At 54.0% G+C, this 22,439-nt stretch overlaps 6 protein-coding genes across 6 annotated transcripts; 1 reads left to right on the forward strand and 5 right to left on the reverse strand.

Moving 5' to 3' along the window:
* Positions 1-2,033: 2,033 nt before the first annotated feature.
* On the reverse strand, positions 2,034-3,510 carry MRS44_010241 (uncharacterized protein; the record flags this gene model as incomplete). Its single annotated transcript, XM_065620047.1, has 2 exons — positions 2,034-3,215; positions 3,277-3,510. The coding sequence occupies 2 exons, from the start codon at positions 3,508-3,510 to the stop codon at positions 2,034-2,036; spliced, it is 1,416 nt and encodes a 471-aa protein (XP_065476236.1).
* A 2,035-nt stretch (positions 3,511-5,545) lies between these two features.
* On the reverse strand, positions 5,546-7,882 carry MRS44_010242 (uncharacterized protein; the record flags this gene model as incomplete). Its single annotated transcript, XM_046269916.2, has 1 exon — positions 5,546-7,882. The coding sequence occupies one exon, from the start codon at positions 7,880-7,882 to the stop codon at positions 5,546-5,548; it is 2,337 nt and encodes a 778-aa protein (XP_046131315.1).
* Positions 7,883-10,667: 2,785 nt separating this feature from the next.
* MRS44_010243 (uncharacterized protein) lies at positions 10,668-12,943 on the reverse strand (the record flags this gene model as incomplete). Its single annotated transcript, XM_046269915.2, has 2 exons — positions 10,668-12,772; positions 12,826-12,943. The coding sequence occupies 2 exons, from the start codon at positions 12,941-12,943 to the stop codon at positions 10,668-10,670; spliced, it is 2,223 nt and encodes a 740-aa protein (XP_046131314.1).
* Positions 12,944-14,166: 1,223 nt separating this feature from the next.
* MRS44_010244 (uncharacterized protein) lies at positions 14,167-16,719 on the reverse strand (the record flags this gene model as incomplete). The annotated part of the gene is made up of 1 exon (XM_065620048.1): positions 14,167-16,719. The coding sequence occupies one exon, from the start codon at positions 16,717-16,719 to the stop codon at positions 14,167-14,169; it is 2,553 nt and encodes an 850-aa protein (XP_065476237.1).
* Positions 16,720-17,416: 697 nt separating this feature from the next.
* Positions 17,417-20,139, reverse strand: MRS44_010245 (uncharacterized protein; the record flags this gene model as incomplete). Its single annotated transcript, XM_065620049.1, has 2 exons — positions 17,417-18,406; positions 18,472-20,139. 2 exons carry the CDS (start codon positions 20,137-20,139, stop codon positions 17,417-17,419), a joined length of 2,658 nt encoding a protein of 885 aa, XP_065476238.1.
* A 292-nt stretch (positions 20,140-20,431) lies between these two features.
* On the forward strand, positions 20,432-21,032 carry MRS44_010246 (uncharacterized protein; the record flags this gene model as incomplete). Its single annotated transcript, XM_065620050.1, has 2 exons — positions 20,432-20,434; positions 20,670-21,032. The coding sequence occupies 2 exons, from the start codon at positions 20,432-20,434 to the stop codon at positions 21,030-21,032; spliced, it is 366 nt and encodes a 121-aa protein (XP_065476239.1).
* Between the last annotated feature and the right edge of the window lie 1,407 nt (positions 21,033-22,439).

Consider the following 22,439-nt stretch of genomic DNA (forward strand, 5'->3'; position numbering starts at 1 on the left):
AGGGGTCGAGTCAAGCAAGCATGGCAGAGGATATACCTAGCATTGGAAGCAAGCGAGCAATGAATCAAAGTTCACTCAGCATAATAGGTTGATGGTTGTGGTTGTGGTTGTGATTGTGGATGCCCAATCTAGAGAGTGACATTCTCACCGTCAACAACAATTTGACACCTGCTTGAAGATGACGGGGGTCCCGGTCTGTATAGTTACGACGGTGGTCAAGATCCTTGGAAAGGTCCATGTTGAATCCATGTTCATGTTCCTGTTGTTGCTCTTGTTGACTGAGGCTGTGCAGCCGGTCTTCTCCACCACCGCCAGACCCGCCACCCCGGATGCCGGGCTCCACGAAGAAGGGGGGGATGGACACAATGGGGCGGCGGACGTGCGGACCATCCAGGGGGTCAAGGGGGGACCACCTTCACCGTCTAACCCCTGAAAAGGGATTTCCATTGACGCCATTGCCTATGGAGGTTATTGCTGTACAAACGTTGGGGAGAAAGAGGGGGGGGGGGGGTGGGTTACATCCATGATGGGGGATCTAGGAAGTAAAAAAGTGTCATTTTTTGTGGGATTTTCTTGATACTACATAGAACCTGTATCTTTGTAGAAGCGAGACGCCGGCATTTATACAATTGGTATCTTCTCCGGCGGCGGTATGCGTTTAATGCCGCTTCTTTTCCCTTTTCTATTCCGACTTGCCCATGCTTGCATGATGCGTAAAAGGCTTGCAGATTATGACCGCCTGAGCTAGACATGTATACTTAATTCTGCCGGTATCTAGACGGACTTTGCTTTTAGCCTTCATGCCGCATCTAGGGGGGGCGTGTGCAGACGCCGGGCTTGTTTTTTTTTTTTTTTTTTTTTTTTTTAACTTGGTGGAGAAGATAGGTCATCGGTGATGAGTGAGAAACAAACAAGAAAAAAAAAACACATGGTCGCATATCCTATGATGAGATGCATATTCTAGGTACAGTAGTTTGGATACAAGATATATGGGGAGACAAGACGTCCTCGTATCGGCTTACGCGTGCTTCCCAAGTCTGACTTGCGGACGAGTGTTTAACATCTCCACATGACGGTCAGAGGCGTATCCAGCGGCTGTCGTAAAGTATCAATACATAAATAGAAGATGAAGGAAAAAAAAACTGGGGGGTAGCTTTATATACAGCGTGTTGACGCGTACTGCGTCTGTCTCGGAACTTGTATATTTGGCATGATAGGTGTGTGTCTACGTATGCGACTGTTATCGAGCGGAGCAGAACAGATCAAGTAGCGAGCGTAAAGGTAGTGATATTATTAAAGTGTTCGTACAGATGGTGCCAAGCAAGCAAGTATCATGGTACATGAAGATATAGCTGTGAAAAAATACATGGCCCGAGGGGACATGGTGTCGTGCGTTGCGTGCTTGCTTGCTTGCTGCATGCAGGTCATGTCATGAGGCTGCTGGCGTGTATAAGAGGGGGGTAAGCTGCTCCCCCTGATGACCAGGTCAAGTTCTTTTGGTCCTCGAGACGTCTCGGCCGAGTTTGATCCTTTCCAAGTACATCTCGAGACAAATCCCTTGTTGTGTTCCCCGTCATATCTTGGATATGACCTCACGAGCCGACTTGCCCGAGCCGGTCTCGCATCAGACCTTACCGTGCCGTGCCGCACCGCATTAAACGGCAACGCACCCCTTGATTAGTCCGGACTTTCCGGAGTCCCCCGGAACGCCGGCATGCTTGATACAAAAGCGAGTGTGGAAGTCCAACCGCTCCAAGTTGAACTCCATTCATTACCCCATCCCAGTCCTGTCCTGTCCCCGATGCTGTCCAAACATTAAAGGGAAGAAATGCAACCATGGCCCCGTTCTCGTTGGCCCTCTTCGCTGTTGGTGGTCATAACATGATGCTGATCCATTAATTCGTCTCGTCCACCCATTCCATTCCTTCTTGTTTCTTTTGGCGCTTCTTTCCATTCAAAAATAAGGGGATGCTACTTCTCAGTAGTTTCCCTCTCACAATGCCTCGACGTATCGTCAAGATGTGCCGAGTTGTCTAGTGCTTTGCGTTGCCATTCGAGACGGCCTTGCCGTTGACGTGGGCGTTGGCATGACCGTTAGCATGGCCGTTGGCGTGGCCATTCGCATGACCGTTGATCTTGGGGGCCGGGGCAGGCACATCTTCCTCCTCACCATCATCCTCACCCTCATCATCGGATCGGTCATCCTCAAGCTGGTTCTGGCTGACGAAGCGCCAGGCAATGCGAACGATGCAGAACAGCCAGAAGAGGTTGAGGGCCTGGAGGGAAGAGAGCAGAGCGGTGGTGATGACCTGGCTCAGGCGGCACTTGTACTGCTGCGTCTCCCAGTTCAGCTCAAAGGGACCGACAGTCTCGAACTCGGTCAGCAGAGACCAGATGATCTTGAGGTTGAGGTAGTGACGGAGGTAGATCCAAGCCACCATGAAGACGCCGAAGTAAGGGCCCACCAAGGGAGAGTCGATGTAGTTGAGGGTCTTGGAGGTGGCCAGGAAGAAGTCGCTGATGTCGTGGGTGACATAGACGGCCAGGCCGATGTAAGTGAAGTGGAAGCGGTAGCTGAGGCCGATGAGTCCCAGAGTGACAATGTGATGACCGACAAGCTCCTTGAAATCCTTGCGAGGCTTCTCCATACCCAGGACGAGGACAATGGCCTGCTGAGCCCAGTAGGCAGCCTCAAAGAGGTAGTAGAACTTGACAGGACCTAGATGGGTCTGGTGGGGGAACCCCTCGTACATGCCGCGGGTGTTGAAGTACCACACGGGAGTATGGCTCATGACCCAGAGGCCGAAGGGACCCAAGACACCAAAGTAGATGGCCGTGTACACCTGCTCCATGAAGCGGGCCTTCTTGCCACGGCTGAGGTTGTACCAGCGAGCGAGCGGCGAAAGGAGCTCCTGCATGATGAACTCGCGGGTGAAAGACAGAACGATGGTATAGAAGGCGACAAAAGCAATATCCCAGCGACCCTTTCCATACTGAGCGGGTTCGTTGGGGTCGTCCTGAGGCAGCTTGTACGAGAGGAAAATGAAGTGGTGGATAGGGTTGGACTCGGTAGGGTTGATGGCGTATCCGGCGAGGAAGCACAGGGTGAGAACAGCCGGGAGGACGAAGGTGTGCTTGATCATGGTCTGGCGAGCTCGAGCAAGGAGGCCGCGAGCACGTCGGCGCTTGGAGAGTCGCTTGTGGCCAGACTGAAGCTGCATGTTAGTATACCGAGATGTTTGCGACAAAGTCAATTCCAAGGTCGGAAAGGCTCACCTGGCTGCTCTTGTCAACGGCATCGAGACTGGCACGACTCGAGGCCAATGCCGGGGCACCCGTGTCGCCGCGGATCTCGCCCCCGAGGGCACTGCTCTTGCGCCGCCTCCGCGCGTCGCTGATGGATGCTTCGGTGGCTGTGGTGTTGCTGACGGAGCTGCTGGGTGCGAAGCGACGCTGGTGCAGCTGGTCGTTTGCCGTGTTCAGCAGGGGGAAGGGCTCTGAGCCTGACATGGCTGGTTGTGTGGTGATGGTCGTCTCCGTCGTTGATGATGCGTGTTTCTCCGTCATGTATTTGCTGGAAGAGTTGAATCTCGACTTTTCTGGGGTTTCGGCTTCCTAAAAAACAAGGGGAGTTGTGGTTCCCTCCTATGCGCCCCTATTTTTTTTTCCACCTCCCGCTCCTCTTATTAGTGTCGCCAAGGTGGAGTTTGTCGCGTGTACTGAAGATGGATGCCAAGACTTGTTTGCAGATGGCTCAGGAGCGGCGGACAAGAAGCAAAAGTCGTTTAAAAAGGAGTCGCAGGCGTGGAATTGCCGTGACCCTTTGTCTGGCGGAGACGAGGTAAATGTAAGAGCGAGTCCGGATTGTGCGGGAGAGCGGATGTGATGGGATGGGATGTCGCGACGGTTTGTATTAGAGGGAGGGAGATGCGAGGGGAGAGGGATTGGGGATTGGGTGGGTAAGCCGAGGCGGGCAGCAGGTACACGGCAGCGCAGCTGATTGGTCAGCCGGAGTCGGTGGGCTTTCTGGACGAGATGCACAGGGAAAGGAAAGCGTTGGCGACAGGGTTCAAGCCGAGCTTTTTCTTGATGGCTTGATGCTGATGATGATGTCGTTGCTCGATTGGGTTGTCAAAGACCACGGACCGTCGGGTACGGGCGTTTTCTAGACCCCGTCTTTACATCCAATATCCGCTACAGTATAGACTCGGCTTCGGAAAAGGCGGGAAATCGTCCCTTCCTACTAGTCAATGCGCTGTGTAGGTATGTAATTACTCCGTACCTTCCCAATGAAACCAACTAAAAAAGTCGAGGCAAATAAAAGTTGCACTCAGTGGGACTCTCTAATAAATTGAGATTGACCCGGCGTTGCCTGTCGTTGGGTCATTCAGGGTCCAGTCATTAGCGCTCCTACTGCCGAGGCCGCCGCCGCCAGGACCTCTCCTCTATTTTCTTTCAGGGGACATGGAGTAAAGTGCCAACCGGTGCTCCGCGGGGCCCGGGAGATGGATCAAGTGTTTGATCGCGGAAGCCGAGATGAGTACGAAAAATCAAAGCAATTTCTCAACTCAAACGTTGAGTGTCAAAAAAGTCGAGCGATTCGTTCCTCCTTCACCCCCTGTCGCTCAACCGCCAGAGGTCGATCTGTGGGGTCACATGGCCTCCCGTCCTCCAAAGAAAATCAAGTTTAATCTCCCTAGCTAAAAAGAGGACATGTGAATGCACCATTTCTTCCCCTTTTGACAACCTCCCTCCCTGCAATTTTTCTTCTCTATCTGGTGTTTTTCCTTTCTTTTCTCTTCTCTGCTATCCGGACCTGCCGGATCCTCGTGGAGACTCGTGGCCGTGTCCTTGGCCGCAGATGACATGTGCGTTCGGGAGCCCATGCAGTCAATGTACAAAGACGTCATGCCGAGACTCGTCGTTCAAGGCTACGAATAGTGTGGCTGGGTTATTCTGTCAACCTTTAATCCACTTCCGCGGATAGGACAGTAAGCACAGCAGAGCGAGCTGACATGCTGCACACGTCTCATGTCATCATGTCAACTGACTGACAACAACCCATGCTTCCCACATACAGTGATATCTTGATACTTGAACATTGCCACCCCTGAACCGCTCTGTCGTCAATGTTCCCCCATATCTTAAAGTGAAATGACTTTCATCACTGTCAGACCACAAATGCGTAAACGTGTATCATGCTGATGATATTGACGACTACATATGCTATGGCCTACTCGTACATTCGAGGCCATCTGTGCAGATATATACATGTTCCTTTCTGCTGATTTTCCATAACGCCGTGTGCCATGACTCAAGGCCCATCCCCCAAGTTTTGGATGCCATATTGACCTCTCGTATGAACCAAGACAGCAATCATGGCCATCTCCTCCATCTTGTATGTAATATAATAAAGGCATAATGATGCAGCCGCCCTCTGGGTATCTCTCATACGCAAATGCTCCCAAACCAAACATGCCGGTCTACTGCCAGCCGTACCAACAACGCCTCGCTAGATGCAATAGTAATGACACAAATGCTTCGCTCAAGCCGCTCGCTGCGGGCCAGGCGAGTCCAAATCTTGTCGCCGGTGATCCAGTGATGACCTCTCTGACACCGTGTCGTCGTCGCCAGAGTAGTAGTAGTCATCCTCGTACATCACCCTGGGCTGCACGCCTCGCCATAGCGGCGGATTGGTGGCTGGGATCGGAACCTCGCCCAGTTGGCTTCCTGACAGCGTGCTTCGACTCCTGTCTAGCTGTGTCACTTCTCCTGATGCTTCTCGAGACATGCTGCTGTGGCTGTTGCTGCTGCCGCTATTGTTCGCAAGCCCTTCTCTGCTGCTCGACTGTTGCTCTGCCGTATTTAGCTCCTCCTCTTCGAGGACCTGTTGGAGCGCTGCCCCTCTTCGTGGAGGTGCTGGAATAACCGTCACAGGAAGGCTCTCCGTGTTGGGTGCTGACCGCACTCGATCCCGTAGCTTCTCTGCTTGGTTTGCTGCAAAGTCCTCCAGACGAGCCCTTAAATCCCACCGGCTTGGTACGGTTGTCCTTCCCTCGCGTTCGGGTTCTGCGATATGCTGCGAGTGCTGTGCAACCTCCTGTGGCGGATCCTCGCTCGAATGACGGAAAATCGGGCTGGCAAATGTGAGATTCCGCCAGCCGCCATGAGTCGGGGTATTCGGTGTGTTGGCCTCCAGGTCTGCCGGTTGACCGGCTGCAGGCGAGACAACATGGCCATTCTGTACCGAGGCTGGGGCCTGATTGGGAGGAGTAGGCTCGTCGCTTGCCTGGTGACTCTGAGGGAAGCTGTTTTGTCGGCTCAAATCCACCATACTTTGTTGTGGTAGAGGTTCAGGTGTTCGTGTCGTCGCCTCTGACGATGGCGGATATCGTACGGCATAGACTGTACTCGCCGCGCTGGCTGTGTCGGTTCGACTGATGGGCGTGACTGCCGGTGCTGGACGGGTTGGCCAGATCGTGGGCCGTAGGATGTTACCCATGCTCCTCTGTCCTGACTGCTCCGTAGTTTCCTGAGCACCCTCGTTATCCTGCCCACGATATCGGCTGGTAATGGCGGAAACGTTGGCCCATCCATTGGTTGCACCTGAAGATGCTTGCCCTGCACCTCCGCCGCCACCACCACCGTTGCCGCCTCCTCCTCCGCCTCCTCCCTTTCTTGCCTTTCGATTTCGAAGCCATGGAAATTCGGCCGCATTGATCTCGAGCGTGTCGTCGCCATCGAATACTTCCCGGCCCAGGATACCATCCTTCTTCTCCTCACGCTCCAGAGCCTCAATTCTTTCCACCCACTCCCATACAACCACACTGGCGGCTGCTGCGCCAACCCACCTCACATAATCTCCCCATCCGGTAAATTCGGGTTGTGAAATATCGAGAATGAAAAAGACGACGGGAATCAAAATCGAAGTGATCGAAATGATGGCGACGAGGGTAATGTTCTTCATAAAGGGGTGGTAGAATGCGTAGCGCTTCTTCATGAGCGCAAAGTAGACAACCCACGCCGCGTATAAGAGTCCCAGTGACAGCTGGAATAGGTAGCTGAGGGCGGGGACGGGATGTACAAAGTTTTTGGGTCGAACGTTGGTGTTGATGCCGTTGTCCGAGTACTGAAAGCTAGTAATTGCGCTGAAAATGACATCAAGGGTGATGAGCGCAAAGGCAACCCATTTGATGATGATCTTTTCTCGCTGGCGGGGAAAGAGTCGAATCAAAGTCTGTACTTGAGCAAGCCAGAGGAACGTGTCTGAGACGAGACGGATGACCTTGAGTTCCACGCTGTTCATGACCTCGTCTTGCAACTGCTTCGCGTTCTGGATCCCCCACGTATACTGATTCTGAGCCACCTGGAATGTGTCCGCAGAGGCGATAGTAAGTGAAATGGCGACAGTCAGAGCGGCCACCTTTTGCAGCCAAGGACGTCCACCAATGCTGACACTGCTGGATGAGCTGTGGGTGAAACCGGATCGCCGGCCGAGGTAGACAACGCCTCCGTCGAGAAAGGAGCGAGGGGTGACGAAGAGCATAACGACGAGCATGTAAGCCGTGACGGTGGTCGCGGCGAGGGCGTAACATATCGGAAAAGTTGAAGCGTAAAAGGGATCGCGGAAATCGGAAAATTTGGGGCTGCTCTCGGATGCCTCGTGCTGAGTGAGGCTACTCTCGTCGCCCGAAGCCTCCACGGCGATTCGGGGGACGAGGTTCGCAGCCGGACAAGGAATCTGGAAGACGGCGGGCTCGATCAAGGGGACGGGGACGCCCTGGGGCCCCAATGTCATGACACCGGCGGCTGGTAATAGAGTCGTCGTGCACAGCGCCGGCAGCGCCGTGATGGTCGCAGAGACCAGCTGGCTGGCGTCCATGGTTGCGGCTGGCCGGTTATCAAAGGGGCAACACGCAACGGAACGGCCAGCCGCGAGCGACGGGATTCGCGAAACGGTTGGATGTTGAGGATTAAACGGTCGCCATGGGAAAGGAAGAAATCGTCATTCGCGTTTTCGATCGCTTTTCAATTTGTGGCCGCTTGGGAACTCGAATTCGACCCGTCGCGAGGGTATTTCGGTCGGGGGGTCAGACGAGTCTGTTCTCGGTCGCGGTTTGGGAGGGATCGTGGGGCGGGAGAATTAGACGCGGGTCCTCGGGGGGTTCGTGACGAAGGGATTATTAGGCGATGGTGTCAGAGTGCAGAAGACGCCAAGTCTCACAAGCTGACGACGACGATAGAACCTTGACGAATTTGCGACTTGGGAGCACAGGCGCGTTGGATTGAGAGTCAAAAAGTGCGTAGCCGGGAGGATGGTTAGGTGAGTCGGGTTCCAGGTTTTGGTGGAACGTGCCGCGAACAAGGGACCCGGAAAGACACAAGTCAAAATCAAGCTGGGCCGGCCTGGGCTGCTGGGTCTCTCCTGGCACTGTCTGGTGGGGAGGGGCGGCGGCGTGCCGATGGATGGATGGATGGGATGGAATTAGCGATGGAGATGGGATGGAGGCTGTGAGTCTGGGCGCCGAGAAGTCTTGGCTTCTTTGGAGTCGATCGCGCACCCCTTGGTTGGTCCGCGCGATAAGGGTGAGATGGATCGAGACGTGGCGATCTAGAAGGTTCAGAGAAGCCTTGGGAACGACGTCAATGAAGAATTTCGACGAGATTCGAGGCCGAGATTGTGTGTGATCGGATGCCTTTTTCCTCTCTTTTTCTCCTCTGCTTCGTAAAGAATGAGACACAGTCCAAGCTCAGCGCGTGGGAAAACTGGGGAATCGAGCTGGTTTTTATTAGGCGGGCACCTTTTTTCTCCAAACGAGCACCTAACGTTACCTACCTTGCTTTAGTTTTTAGCCTCGAACTGCGTGCTCTCTCTCAGTTGATTGTGGCATTGGAGAAGCGAGGGGGGGCGGATGGACGTCAGGTTACCTTGACGGGACGAAGCGACGCACTGTACTGTGTGTACGATGGAGCCCAGAGACACATGGTACAGTATGAAGATTGACTGGTTTCTTGAAGAGGACAAGAGGTCAGATGGTCTTGATCTTGATGCAATCATTCCCGATCATGATTGTCGTGGTGCTATTCCCCTCTACCACAAAATCAACCGTTACTGGCCGTTTCTGCACAATCTGGGCTGGTGCGCACAAGCTTTCCGGCCCGCCCTACAACGGCCACGCAGGACGGTCTTGGTTCTTGACAGAGTTCAAGATGCGAAAGGCAACCCACTGGAATGCAGCAGCAGAACGAGCCAGGAGGTCGGGAGCCGTCTGGGGCCTCGTGGTCTACACACACTGTGTGCATTCTCGGCTGGGGAAGTGTAACCCCGCCATCCATCACGTCAAAGGAGAGTGGTGTGAACCCCGGTCGCATGGTTGTTGTCTGTTTTTTGTGGAGGATGTTGTATTGCTTTGCTTTTTCCATCTCAACCTGATCATATCTCCAGAATAGAGAAGATATCTTGCAAGAAACACAGCAATTTCACCTCCTCTCTATTGCTGCATTCATTCTCTCCCTAGGTATCTCCCCCTGCAGGGAACGTGAGTCGATACCCGTAGGAACCTGCAGGACGCCCTAAATCGTAATCAGGTAAGCCACCGACCCCACACAACTCAGCCACCCGCACTGTGCACCCTGGGGAAAGGATCGACAATGCTAAATTCTGTTCAAAGGGCTGATTCTAACCATGATTCTCTAGATGACGGGCATTAACTCTATACTAGGGACTTATTATTAGAGGAATCTTTACTTAATTGCCTTGTGATCTACCATGTGGAACCCCAATTCAGCTCTCACCACTGCGCAGATGACACTTACCTAACCAAAGTACACCAAGTCCGTCATGACACCACAAGGTGCCCAATCTGGTGAAACTCACTTTTTGGCTGAATCTCGTCCGGCCCGCCCGATGAACTTTAAACAACCAACGAATGATCAAGACCTAGGCTGAATATTGGTCGTTTCTTCTATCTTTCTAGACTGTCGGAGCAAGCCCGAACAGGCATGTCGTCAGCGGGTTGTCGGCTATCCATTGCGAGAATAGCCTTTTGACATCCATCAGCCCACTGGCGAGTTGGATACTCGAGTGTAGCTTCAAAGGCCAACTTGAAGGCGTACAATTGTCGAGTCGTCCATCATCATAGAACCTGAATCCTTTGTTCTTCCACGTCACACAACCCTCTTCGTCATTCAATCAAGCTTTCCCACCGCCAAGACTGCACAGGGGGCCAAACACCCAAGTCTTGGCAAAGCTTAGTTGTCGTCTGTCCCGCATCTTGGCCTTTGCACAACACAACGCTTCTCCAGACTCTCGGGTCCCATTCTCCAACGTCGCATAAACGACGTTACCGTGCATCCGTCAAATATTAACTCTGCAGATCCAGCCTGCGTCATTGCTAGCACCGGAAATACGGCACCGGGACAACAAGGAGAAACATAAAAGATAAAACTCCTGGGTATTGATTGGTATCTCTCAACCTCATCCATGCATTTGCCATGTCCCCAGCAAAAGCCCTCTCGCGCTGGGGACCAAAACCACCAACGCCAAACGTTCGTCCTTTTAGTCATGCAAAAACACAAAAGCCAATAACTTCCGCTTCCTCTCCGATGCTGTTCCATGTTGGCCCCTCATGTCCATCATGATGCCTCTTGCTTAATTTCCAAACCCTCTATTCCTCCTCATAGTCGGTTTCCTCCTGCTGACCATCCCGATACTTCATCTCCAACACCCACTTCTCGTCAAAGTCGATACCGCGACGGATCTTGGTTCCGGCCTTTCGCCAGACTGCGCTGCCTAGCCCAATATCGGCAATGAAAAGACGCCACTCGTCCTCGTGCGCTGCATTGTTGAGGTATTCAGGGTCATCCTCGCTTGGTGGTGTCACAGCTTCGAGCAAGCCGCGCTTTGGGGCACCCATCGCAACCACGTACCGCGGTTTGACAAAGAGACGGCTGCCATCGATGACTGCCACTTTGCCAGTAGTAGGGTCGATGCCTGTCGGCACATCAACGGAAAGGACGAAAGCCTCGTTGCGATTTGCCCATTCCATTAGTTCGTAGACGGTGGCCTGGTCTCCAGTTCGCAGCTCTTCAAATGAGATGGTCAACCCCAAAAGGGCATCGATGATGAGAGCGGTTGACACAGGTGATCCCGACGAGGCGTTCTTTCGTAGGTGCTCAAAGAGATCGCTCTTGCTGAGGATCTTACCCCCGAAAGCCCGATACAGCTGGATCTGCTGTCGGAGATCCTCCAGCAAGTCTCGCTCGCGTTCAATGCCCACCAAGCACACCATCGCATTGACGTTCTTGTTCCGCAGATGTCTGGCTGCGGCGATCGCTCGGATACCAGATTTGTTGTTGCCAGCCAGTATCACAACGGCCGGGCTACTCAGCACGGCACTGGCAGATGGATTGGCCCCAGCAAGCCCAAACCGCACCTTGATGGCAGGATCCGACAGCGCCTTGAAGGCCACCTCGGCGATACCCCGTCCTCCGTTCTCTGCCATGAGCTGTTCCGACAGCCCAACTTCGTTCGCGGCAATGTTCTCGAGATTCAGCATCTGCAGCGCCGAGACGGTTTCGAGTCGCTTGTGAGAGGGGACGAGGTATAGACCGGATGGCTGACCTTGCTGTCTCCTGCCGTCAGTACTACGCGACTCTGGTCGAGAGATGGACAAGCGAGAAAGATGGCTTGAACGTACGCCGGAGTTGACGCGGCTCAGTGGGATACCACCAGGCGCTGCAACGGCACTTGCCTTGCGTGACTGTGATCTCCTCGAAGGTCCCGACTTGCTGTCAGCTCTTCGATTGCTCTGGCCGCTCCGTATGTCCCGCGCTGACAGTCTGTCTGCCTCATTCAGTCCGTCATCCGCTTCGCTGTTCCAAAAATCTGCGTTCTTGCCAGTTGTTGGTGGCGTATCAAGAACATTTTCCGTGTAATGCAGGTTCTTGCCACCTGCTGTCCCAGGCTTTGGTCGGCGGTTGTGGGATACTAGTCGGCTGGCATCGTCGATCTGATCCTCCTTTCTCATCTGGTCAAAGATGGTGCGCTTGTCAAACTTGGCCAGATTATTTTCAAAATCGAAATCGCCCATCTCTTCAGTGACATCCTCAGACGCCCAGCCATTGTCAAACACCCCCTTTCGCCCCTTGCCGTTTCGCTTCAGAGAGTTGAATGGCTGGAAGGACGCCGTGCTCTGGAGAATAGGAGTCTGCCTCCAACCCTTGCCTCGGCCACTAGCGGGCGAGCCATCGACAGGTTGACCATCTTCCTCAATGCGCTGGCCCTTTCCTTGCTTAGACTGACGAGAGCGCCGGTTCTTCTTCTTAGTTGATGGGGCATCCCGAGGTCCAACAGACTTGTCATCGGTCAATCCAGGGACTGGCTCAGTGATGGCCAAGTTGCTCACTGAGCCGGACAAGTCATGATCGGGGGTAGGTCGCCCTGGTGTGGAAAGCGCCGCAATGGGTTGGACAGCGTGCAGCTCTGACCTTCCATCTTCCAGGCCGATGAATTTCCCGTCCGAGCCTGAGGGCGTCACAGACGTAGGTGGCCTTGCCAGACTGAGAATCGCAGGGTCGACAAAGGCAGGTTGCGATGGCGGTTGCGAAAAGGCAGGCGCGGCGACAGGTTCGGCAGGCGCGGCGACAGGTTCGGCAGGCGCAGGAGTATCGGTAGCAGGCGCATCGTCCGTCTTGATCTCGGACAGATCAGCAATATTGGCAGCATCGATGTGCATTTGGGGGCGCCATTCCTTGGTCCCTGTGACGAATACTATAATTCCAGTTAGTAGATGCTTCGAAGTAGAGGAATCATGACGCGCTCACCATTCGTCAAGGTGAGGCCGCTGCCCGCCTGGACATCTCTCACTGTCCCCGTGAGTTGACAGTCCGCAGGCTCGCGGAGCACCACCCGCATGTGCAGGCCGATGAATTGGTTTGCCATGTTGGAGGAGTGCGTTGCAAGAGGTTTGTTCCCGAATGCCTTGCTTCCCAATGCGATGACCCTATTATTGGAAAACGGTCAAGCTCTAGACGTCATCAAATTCCCAGACCCCAGGGCACAAAGGCTAAATCAGGGTGGCGCAGTGTCGGGGTTTGCTAGGGTCTCGAGGGGACGGGACGTTGGGTAACTCTCGGAGAACGTAAATCGGGCTGTCTCAGGGGCGGGAGTGAAGCGAGCGAGCGGTCGAGATGGTCGACCAGGAGACAGATGACGGATCGAGTTTCTCGGACCGTGGGATGGAGCACAACGAGGGGAGGGGGAGGGTCGAAGCGTCCGGTCGTGAGAAGAGCCGTAGAATGTCAAACAGCCAAAGAGTCGAGATATTTGATGGCTACACGGTATCGATTCTGCGCCAAAGGATTTTCCCGTGAGGACGGTGATCGGATTTTGGGATTGCGATGTTGTGGATGGGGGTTTGTGAGGTTCAACGTCCCACGCTCTCTGGCAAGCTTGCCCCATGGACAAAAAGTCTAGGAGCTTATCGATAAGCGCGGCTCAACCGCCGCTTCCCCAAGGAACTTGGAAACAATGGTTTGTATGGAACCATGTCCCCAACATAACATTGGTAATCCGATGAAGGCGAAAGTGCTTATAAATCCGTTTCTGGCTAGATTTATCATATTAGTACGTATAGATAAAATGTTGATGTATTGGTGTGCCTCTGGTTGGAGTCCTATTTCTTCATCCATCACCCTTAAGACCAGACACGAGGACAACAACCAGGAGATGTTGCCTATACCACCATGAATCCGCGACCCCAATGGGCCGTCTAAAACCCATTCTATACATCAAAGTCTTGGTTTGCCATGTTACTGTGTTGCTTCAGGCTTCAGGTACCAACAGAAGCCATCACCAAGTGCAGACTATGTCACACCAACGGGCTAAAACTTCTCAACATGACAAGCAACCCTCAACACCCCATTCGTCCAAGTCTGAAATGTTCATCGTCATATTGACTTGATGAAGCTCGGATACTCCGAGATTAGATAGATATCTACTTGCCGTCGGCTTGATCGTCCATCACGATCTCCTTGCCCTGGCAACCTAACGCCTAATCCCATCATGGCTCGCTTCTATTAGAAAAGGAACCCCTTCCTATCATACAGTGTTTTCAACAACTAAATCAACATGTGCGGGGAGGTCCTGAATGCGCCCAACAATGCTCAATAACCATACGACGCCATCGCCTCTTCCTCATCGTCCAGCTCCACCACCTGGCGTGCTGCCTTCTTGGGGGGTGCCGCCCCGAGTCGGTTCGAGACAAAGTCAGAGATAGACTGTGGCTTTTTCCCAATTGCATCCTCAGCGCTGTACAGCTGATTGTAGAATTGGATGACTCGAGGGTGAGCCATGACTTTGGACTTTTCGAAACCCAGTACCTGTAGACCCTCCTGGGTCGTTGCTCGACTGAGAGCAACATAGGCCTGGCCCTTCTCAAAGACACGACCAAGGTTGACCTTGACTCGCTCCAGAGTCTGGCCTTGTGCCTTGTGAATTGACAATGCCCACGCCAGGATCAAGGGGAGTTGGGTGCGTTTTGCCTGCACCTCTCCATTCGGTAGCTCGACCTTCCACTCTTCAGGCTGGCAGAGAATCACCCGTGAGGTGCCATTAGTTGCCATGAACTGCACCACTGGGAACTTCACTCCGCTCGAGCTTGTGTCAGCCTCGCGACTGAATGACTTGAGGAGCTTCCTTCGGGCCTTAGCCATAGGATCATCGTCATCGAACTCATCGACCGACGTCATGTCGAATGTTTTCTCATCTGAGAATCCGATAACCTTGCCTAGTGAACCGTTGACCAGCGACTCATCCAAGTTCTTGATGAGCATCACCTGCGCGTTGATCTTCAGATCAATGCTCTTGGGCGCCATCATGTTCATCAACAGCTTGTCCCGGATCTCTTCTTTGCCAATGTCCATGGCATCATACCGCCGGACCGTGCCGGGGAGTTCTCTCAGTCGCCTTTCGTTGGATCCCTCAACTTCATTTCGAGTAGAAAACAACTCTGCAGTGCCCACGCCATCGTCGAAGTTGAGCGGCCTTGACAAAGATTTGAAAGCCCGTACCGTATCTTCGCTGATTCTGCCCAGACGCATCTCGTTGAGCATATTGGCAAACGTTGGATCTCGTTGTCGGAAAACCTGTGTGAGTCCAATAGTGTGATCAATCGAGGTTGTCCAGGTGGATGCATCAAAGGCAAACTTTGTCTCACGCTTCCCTCCGTCAGGAACAGGTGGAAGCTGGAAGAAGTCACCTGTGATGATGAGTTGGATGCCACCCCATGGCCTGCCATTGTTGCGGATCGTTCTCCCAATCTGAGACAACTTATCAAACAAGTCTCCATCCACCATTGAAACTTCATCAATGATCAGGCACTTCGTTCTCAACCAACGATTCTTGGCCTTCTGGTTCCGTCGGATCTTCTTGACCAGAGTCGGAACATCTTCCTTGCCAAGGCCAATGCCTGAGAAGCTGTGGAGTGTGATACCACCAATGTTACACGCAGCAAGTCCAGTTGAGGCAGTAACGGCGACTCGCTCAGGGTCTTTGGCATACTTCTTCTTCAGTTCAGTGATGATGGCTCTCATCAACACAGACTTTCCTGTTCCGGCAGCACCGGTGAAGAAGACGCTCTGGTTATTGTTGACAACGAGATCCAATACGTGTCTCTGTTCCTCACTGAGAGAAATGGCAAAGTTGCCCTTGGCCTTGGAATGCGAAGTGGTGATTTCCTGAACTTCGTCCATAGACAAATCGTTGTTTGCTGTAGGCTGTTCTTGTTGACGCTGATTTCGGAATTGTTTCTTCTGCTCCTTGACGGCACTAGCAGTAGGGTTCCAGAACTCCTTCCGTTTGTTGGCCGGAGTCTTGGCAACATGGTCCTCTTCATCCTCCTCAGGTTCTTGCTGTTTGAAATGTGCAGGGAGAACTCTCTTCTTCGCCTTCTTCGGAGCGGGGACGTCGACCAAATCCTTATCGCCAGACGACTCGCGTTTTAGAGATCCATTTGTTGTGGTAGAGGTCACAGATGTGGTCCGCGTCGGTGGCAGAAAGTGAGATACAGGAGACGAAGACCAGTCGATGGGTTTCGAGGCTTGTGATGTCGGTGGAGGGGGCATGTTCTCGTTGGAGAGCTTGGAAGGAGTTGCTGTTGGGAGCACCGGCAAAGCTGAAGGGGCTTTAAAGTCCAGATCCAACTCGTCATCGTCGCTAAAGTCGTTTTCGCAGAAGAAGACGCCTGCTTTGGAGTTGGCCGCGGCATCCGCCTCGGTGAGATCGATAACGTCGGGATCCTGCTGGAACGAATTCGATCCTCCGTATAGTGAAGCCAATGAGCCTCCAGCAGCACTGGCCGCCAGTCTGGTCACTGTAGGCTGGTGCATATTGGTGGATCGACTATCGAAAGGCTTCGGAAAAGGTTGGGCGGTCCTCGCCGACACAGCGGCAGCATTTGGCTTCTTGAGTTGCTGGCGAATGTCGCCATTGTGCTTAGTAGGGCTGCTTGGAGGGAAGAACGACTTGGCCGATTGGCTCCTCTGGGGAGGGCCGTTGGCCTCGTACTTGTCGCTAGCCCTGGCTAACATGGATTCGAAGACGGGAGAGGATGAAGGGCGGGAGGTGTGAACATGAGCCAGCTGCTGCACAGCTTGGAGGAGAAGAGAGCCACGTGCCGGCGAGGATCGTATGGGCAGGCCGGCAATGCCCACCGTCATAAACTGAGCAGGGCAGGGACTGGGAATTGCGGTCGGTGGTGACTCGACCAGGAGAAGAGAGGAGATGGGTGGAAGAAGGATTGCAAATGGAAGAGAAGGAACGAACAGGGCGAAGCCCAGGATGAACAAGCCTGCACTAGAGCCTCAGATGAACAAAAGGGCCATCAAGTGCAAAGCTTCAAAATTGTCATATTTGGGCTGCAGTGATGCAGGACGCGTCGGAGCTCTTAAAGTCGGTGCAACGACCGGCCCAGGTTCACTGCATTTTGACGCGTTCCAGGCGCGACAGCTGCAGCCCCTCATGAGGCTGATGTCGCTTAGTCACGTGCACCAATAGCCCCCACACGATTGCTGCCTGTTTGATGGATCCAATGTTATCATTATCACGGCAGTTGAGATCAGGGGTAGCATTGGTGGCATTGATTGCAAAGGTGGTCTCCATAATTCGTCAAGTGCCTCTAGGTAACTATTGTTCATCCTGATCTGGGTAGTCATTTTGTTCCTCACTTTCCCTTATCCCGTTGAAATCAGACCCAAACTCCACGTTGTAATCATAATCATAATCATCCCAAGGCTCGCTTCCACTCTGCATCTGACAAAAGAAGAAAAGAAAAAGAAGGCACGTTCTGTTCCATGACAGCTGCCATGATAGAATCTCATCAAAAATCTGCATCGCCAACCTTATTTTGTTTCCTTGTCAATCCCTCCTAAAAAAGTCCCTGTCCCGAAGAGGGCGGAGTCGATCAAAGTCGGCGCTTCGTCGCATGTACTCTCTCGCATCGCCTTCTCGCCAGCGGGAATCTCGGCTGCCATGCGAGGAGTCATCTCCTAGAAAATCAAAGATTCTCGACCTGAGCCCACGGCGATGTCGGAAACCCCTATCTCCGAGATCCCTAAGGCGGTCGTTGTCCCGGCGGATCTCTCGCTCACGGATGTCATCCTCTCGCCGCGCCCTTTCCAGGCGATTCTCCAGACGGGAATTCTCATAGTCCGCGTAGATCTCTCTTTTTGCCTCGGGGACAGAGACAAGACGGGGAGCGAGATTCCGCTGGATAACTCGAGGAGACGGCATGCTCTCTCTTCTCCGTGGGCCCCATTCCTCGTCTTCCCTATAGGAGTCTCGTCTTGGCGACCTGCTTTCCTCTCTTCGCCGGTGAGGTGACTCCCTGCGTCGACGAGAGGGCTCTCGGCGATGGTATGACGACTCTCCGCGGCGCTGCGGTGACTCCCTGCGGTGGTGCGAGGACTCTCCACGACGTGAAGGCGAGTTGAAACGGGCACGTGGCCGAGAGACATGTCGAGAAGAGCGTTCTTCATCTGACTCTCGCTTGCTGCGACGAGACTCTCTAACATCTTCATGTCGATCCTTGCGGGCCCGAGTCGAGCTCTGATCTCGGCGATGTCGCCTTGAACCTGAATCAGAGCTGACGGACGACGGCCTTGTGCCTTCGCTCTCATCCGCTGAGAAGCAGTCGTCCGATGCCATAGAGTCCCGGGAGCTCCGATCAGACTCCTGGTACGTCTTGGACTTGCGACGTTTGTCATTGATAGTGGTGGTAACAATGATATGGTCCTCCGCAGCTGCTGGGGAACCAGGGGCGTTCACCTGAGCCCCGACAGGAGGCTTTTGAAGCTTTACCTGACCATTAGGCGGCGGACGCATTCCTGGTGGGCCGACACCCGGCTTCTGGGGAGCTGCGTGCGGATCAAATGGTGGCCGGACTTGAGGGTTTGCCATCCCCCCGGGCTAACTCCTGGTGCATGTGCTGGTGGTGGTGCTCGTCCCGCGACGTTGGGCGGAGGAACGGCAGCTTGAGGGTTTGGCACTGGACCAGGTCTAGGACCAGCTGGCGGAGGTCCTCGAGGTACAGCAGCAGCATTTGGATTGGCCGGCATGTTGGGGGGAGGACCTCGGGGCCCTGGGGCAGCGTTTGGGTTAGCTGGCATGTTTGGGGGTGCCCGATGTGCCGGGGCGGCATTTGGGTTGGCTGGCAGGTTAGGAGGAGGTCTTCGGGGTCCTGGTGCAGCATTTGGGTTGACTGGCATGTTAGGAGGTGCTCGAGGCCCCGGAGCAGCATTTGGATTGACGGGGAAATTTCCTGGGCCAGGCCTTGGGGGAGCAACACCAGGTCGAGGTGGTGCTGGTGTTGTTCCCGATGCCATGTTGCCAGGGTTCTTTGGATGTGCCGGATTAAACTGCTTTGGTGGCGTGGCATCATCGTCGTCGGACTCATCAACAGACTCATCATCAGACTCTCCGACAAAGTCCGGCTGAGGTTGCTTTGGCTGCGCTCTTGACGGTGGGCGGTTAAGTCCTTCCCGCATGCCGGGCTTGCCTGGCATTGCCGGCTGAGGCTGGCCTCTCATATTTGGGTTCATGGCTGGTGCTACAGGGTTAACTGGAGCTGTAGGGACCGCATGATTTGGAGGTGGGTGATGGGGAGCAGGGGCAGAGCGAGTTGGTGGTGGTGGGTGATGAGGAGCAGGAGGAGACCGAGCTTGTGGTGACGAGGGATGAGAAGTAGGAGAAGAATAGATCGGCGCTGGATGGGGAGCAACAGGGGGATAGCCCGTTGTACCTGGGCGGATGTGGACTGTTGGCGCCGGTGGCATCTCACGTCTCGCCTTCCGCTGGTTCTCCTCTTGAAGCATCCTCAAGCCGTTCTCTCCCTTAGCGGGAGTTCTCTTGAGGTAGATGATGATGGCTTGTCTCTCCTTTCGAGGAGATCTGCTTCTGCTGGAGTGTTTCCGGGACTTTTTGCTGTGGTGATGCCTGCGGCTCCTCCTCCGTCTGCCAACCGAGACAGACCGGTCATCCAGTTTTCGGTATTGGGACTCGAACTGGGCCAAGGTGAATATGTACCGAGGATCAAGTTCTCGTCTGGCAAAGTCATCCAGAACAAGCTCGATTTGGCGTTGGATGATGACGTCCTTGGCTCTCTTCTTTTCATAAACTGGTTTCGTCTCCTTGACGAGCTGGGCAACCCTGCGCCTGGCCTCTTCTTGCGGGTAGTCAGTCTGGACGAACTGGTGAACCCTGTCCCATGAAGGCTTCAGGGGATATCCTTCAGCGTCAACATCGTTGGGGTTGCGGGCCCTCTCGAGGCGGATGACATGGAATGTCGAGAGGAGCTCCCGGGCATCAGCCTCTGTGAGGCGTTCATGCCGAAGATCTGAGATGGGGACGGCATCTCTTGGACGCAGGTCCCGAGGGACTGCGCCTGGGGGTGGAGAAGGGGGACTAGGATAGCTCGAGGGAAAGCTTGACGAAGAGCTGGCATAGGATGAAGAAGAGTGGCGGGAGCGAGCAGGCGGGGCCTGGTGGAAGGGAGCAGGGCCCCTGGCTCCCTGAGGCATGGGAGCACCCTGTGGAGGTGCTTGAGGCTGGTGATGCAGGGGGGCTGGGGCGTTGTGAGGCATGGCTCTGGCAGGGTAGTGCCTGGACATGGTTGAAGGGGTTTGTGATTGTCGATCGACAGAGTTGTGGATTTTCGTGCCCAGTTTGGGAGTTGAAAGATGAGGCGACGACGGGCAAATATATCTGCCTCGAAGTGTAGGCAGAAGTGAATTGAGAAAGTATCAAGTTGGTATGGAACGGATCGGCAACTGGGAGCTTCGCCACGCTTGCAAGAAAGTGAGGCGGTCGATATATTGCGAGTTGGTGTGAACTAGTATTGAGATGGAGGGCAGGCTCTTGAAGGGCAAAGCAAATATGGTGAGGGGTAGAGCTCAGCCCTGGAAGGTCTTGTGAGCAACTAATTGCAGTTTGTATAGCAAAGATGGAAGGATTGTGGTTGTTGTGGTTGTTGTTGTGAGTGATGCTGTCTTTCGAGCTGGAGATTGAGGGAGAATCGTCTTCTATTTAACATGCAAATGCTCTCTTTATGAGAAATAAAGAGCCTGATTGTTTCTACCCAATCCTCAATCGACAGCAGACACAATTCGTTCAGACGGCAGAGCTCCTGCACGTCAAACGAATGGTATATCGCCATGTTGAAGCGAACCGTGGTATCGAGGGTGAGGTGTGGTTCGCATCTGCCACTTACAAGGCAACCAGGCCAACAGCGGCAGCAAAGTTTCTTACCACCCTCCTGATTGATACGGCTGCCCAGCCGCAACAGCCGCCGGGGAAAGGTTTGCAGGTTCACCTCGCCCGGCCGAAGAAGCAGCCGCATGCTCTGCAGGTCGAGGTGGTGGGCAGGTTTGCCCGCCGAGACGACATCCCATTGGAACGGGCCTCGCATCAGGTGATTGCGCGGGCGCTCCTCGATTCAGATACCGAAGACGCGGTAGAGTTTCTCAAGACTAATTAGAGTCGATCGGACAGTATCACCGATGGGCCTGCCTATGCTGCTGTCCGCCGCGAGAACTGCCCACTGAGTGCTCGGCACTTCCGACAGCTTCTGCCGTGTATTGCACCCACCCACCACGATCCTTCGCTGAAGCAGTGCATATCCATTTCGGCAGGTGAGTCTGACGCGGCGGTGAATGATCAACTGGAGATCCTATGCGCTGCGTAACGAGGGATGCTCCGACGAGGCAACGCTGGCGAGTTGGCGGACGAGCTGTCATGCCATTGCCGGGCAACCAAGAGAGAAGATTAGGCGTTGATGCTGCTGAATGTCTCTCTCTGATGTTGTGTCACGACTAGGAGAAAAACACGGCGGTTGCCACCATAGCCATGTAGGACTATAGGTATATCGGGAGTCCACGACGACCCGTTATAGGGCGGACGAATATCATTGTCCAGACAACAGCGTCCGGTCAAGCATGAAGGCCCAATGGCGAATAGTTGACGACGGAAATAGAAGCGGCGGGAGAGGCGGGTATGCATGTCATTGCCGGAGGCATCATGATGAATGAGTTGTGCTGTACTGGCTGTGCTGGTGTTGATGTTGACAGGAGGCGAGAGAAAAGCGACCTGCCTCCCGCCTGCCTGTTGACGGAGGGACCGTGCATACGTACTTGCCAACGTGGGCAGGGCAGGCGTTCATCGGGAAAGCACTTCCCGCAACCTGGATCGTCCACTGAGAAACATGTCGACCCTGCCTCTTCCTGATTCCATCGCATCGCGAAAAAGTGCACATCTTGGGTATCGCAACTTGACAGCTGAGCCGGGCCAAGAGCTGAATTCGCCCGCCCATCATACGCCCGATGCCTATTGCCTGCTTAACACAACGATGCTGCAGCCATTCACAAGCCTGCGTCACCACAACATGGCCCCGGGGAGGATTTATGCTGGTTAAGTGACCCAGTCAGCAGACACGCCCGACGATGCTGGTGCAGCAGAGGGAGAGAAAAAAACTTGGTTGACGCCATTATGTCGAGCATAATGCAAGGTCTGATTCATATCTCGTTTACTTGGTGGCTTGGGTCAGCACGCGTCTTCCCATACGCCCAGCCGATGACAGAATGTATGAAAGCAAGGCGAAAGTGTAGATGCACATGTTGCAACCCATGGACACACGAGGCAGGCTCATCAACGGTCCCGGCTTTCCAGAACCGGGCCCATCCGCGACACTGACTCAGACATGGCCGCCTGCTATCGGAGAGGGGGGATTGTTGCACCTATCTATCACGTATTATCTCTCCCTCGACGCCAAGACGAGGCGATCATCAAACACACACCAGGCAAAAGTGCAGTGTCAACTTTCACCGGGCGACCGACTGGTTGCCTTGTTTGGTTGCCTTGTGAGGGGTTCCCAGAGCTTTGTAAGCTC

The sequence above is a fragment of the Fusarium solani genome (genome assembly GCF_023522795.1).
Source record: "Fusarium solani strain SB1 chromosome Unknown bctg00000006, whole genome shotgun sequence".
NCBI lineage: Eukaryota > Fungi > Ascomycota > Sordariomycetes > Hypocreales > Nectriaceae > Fusarium > Fusarium solani.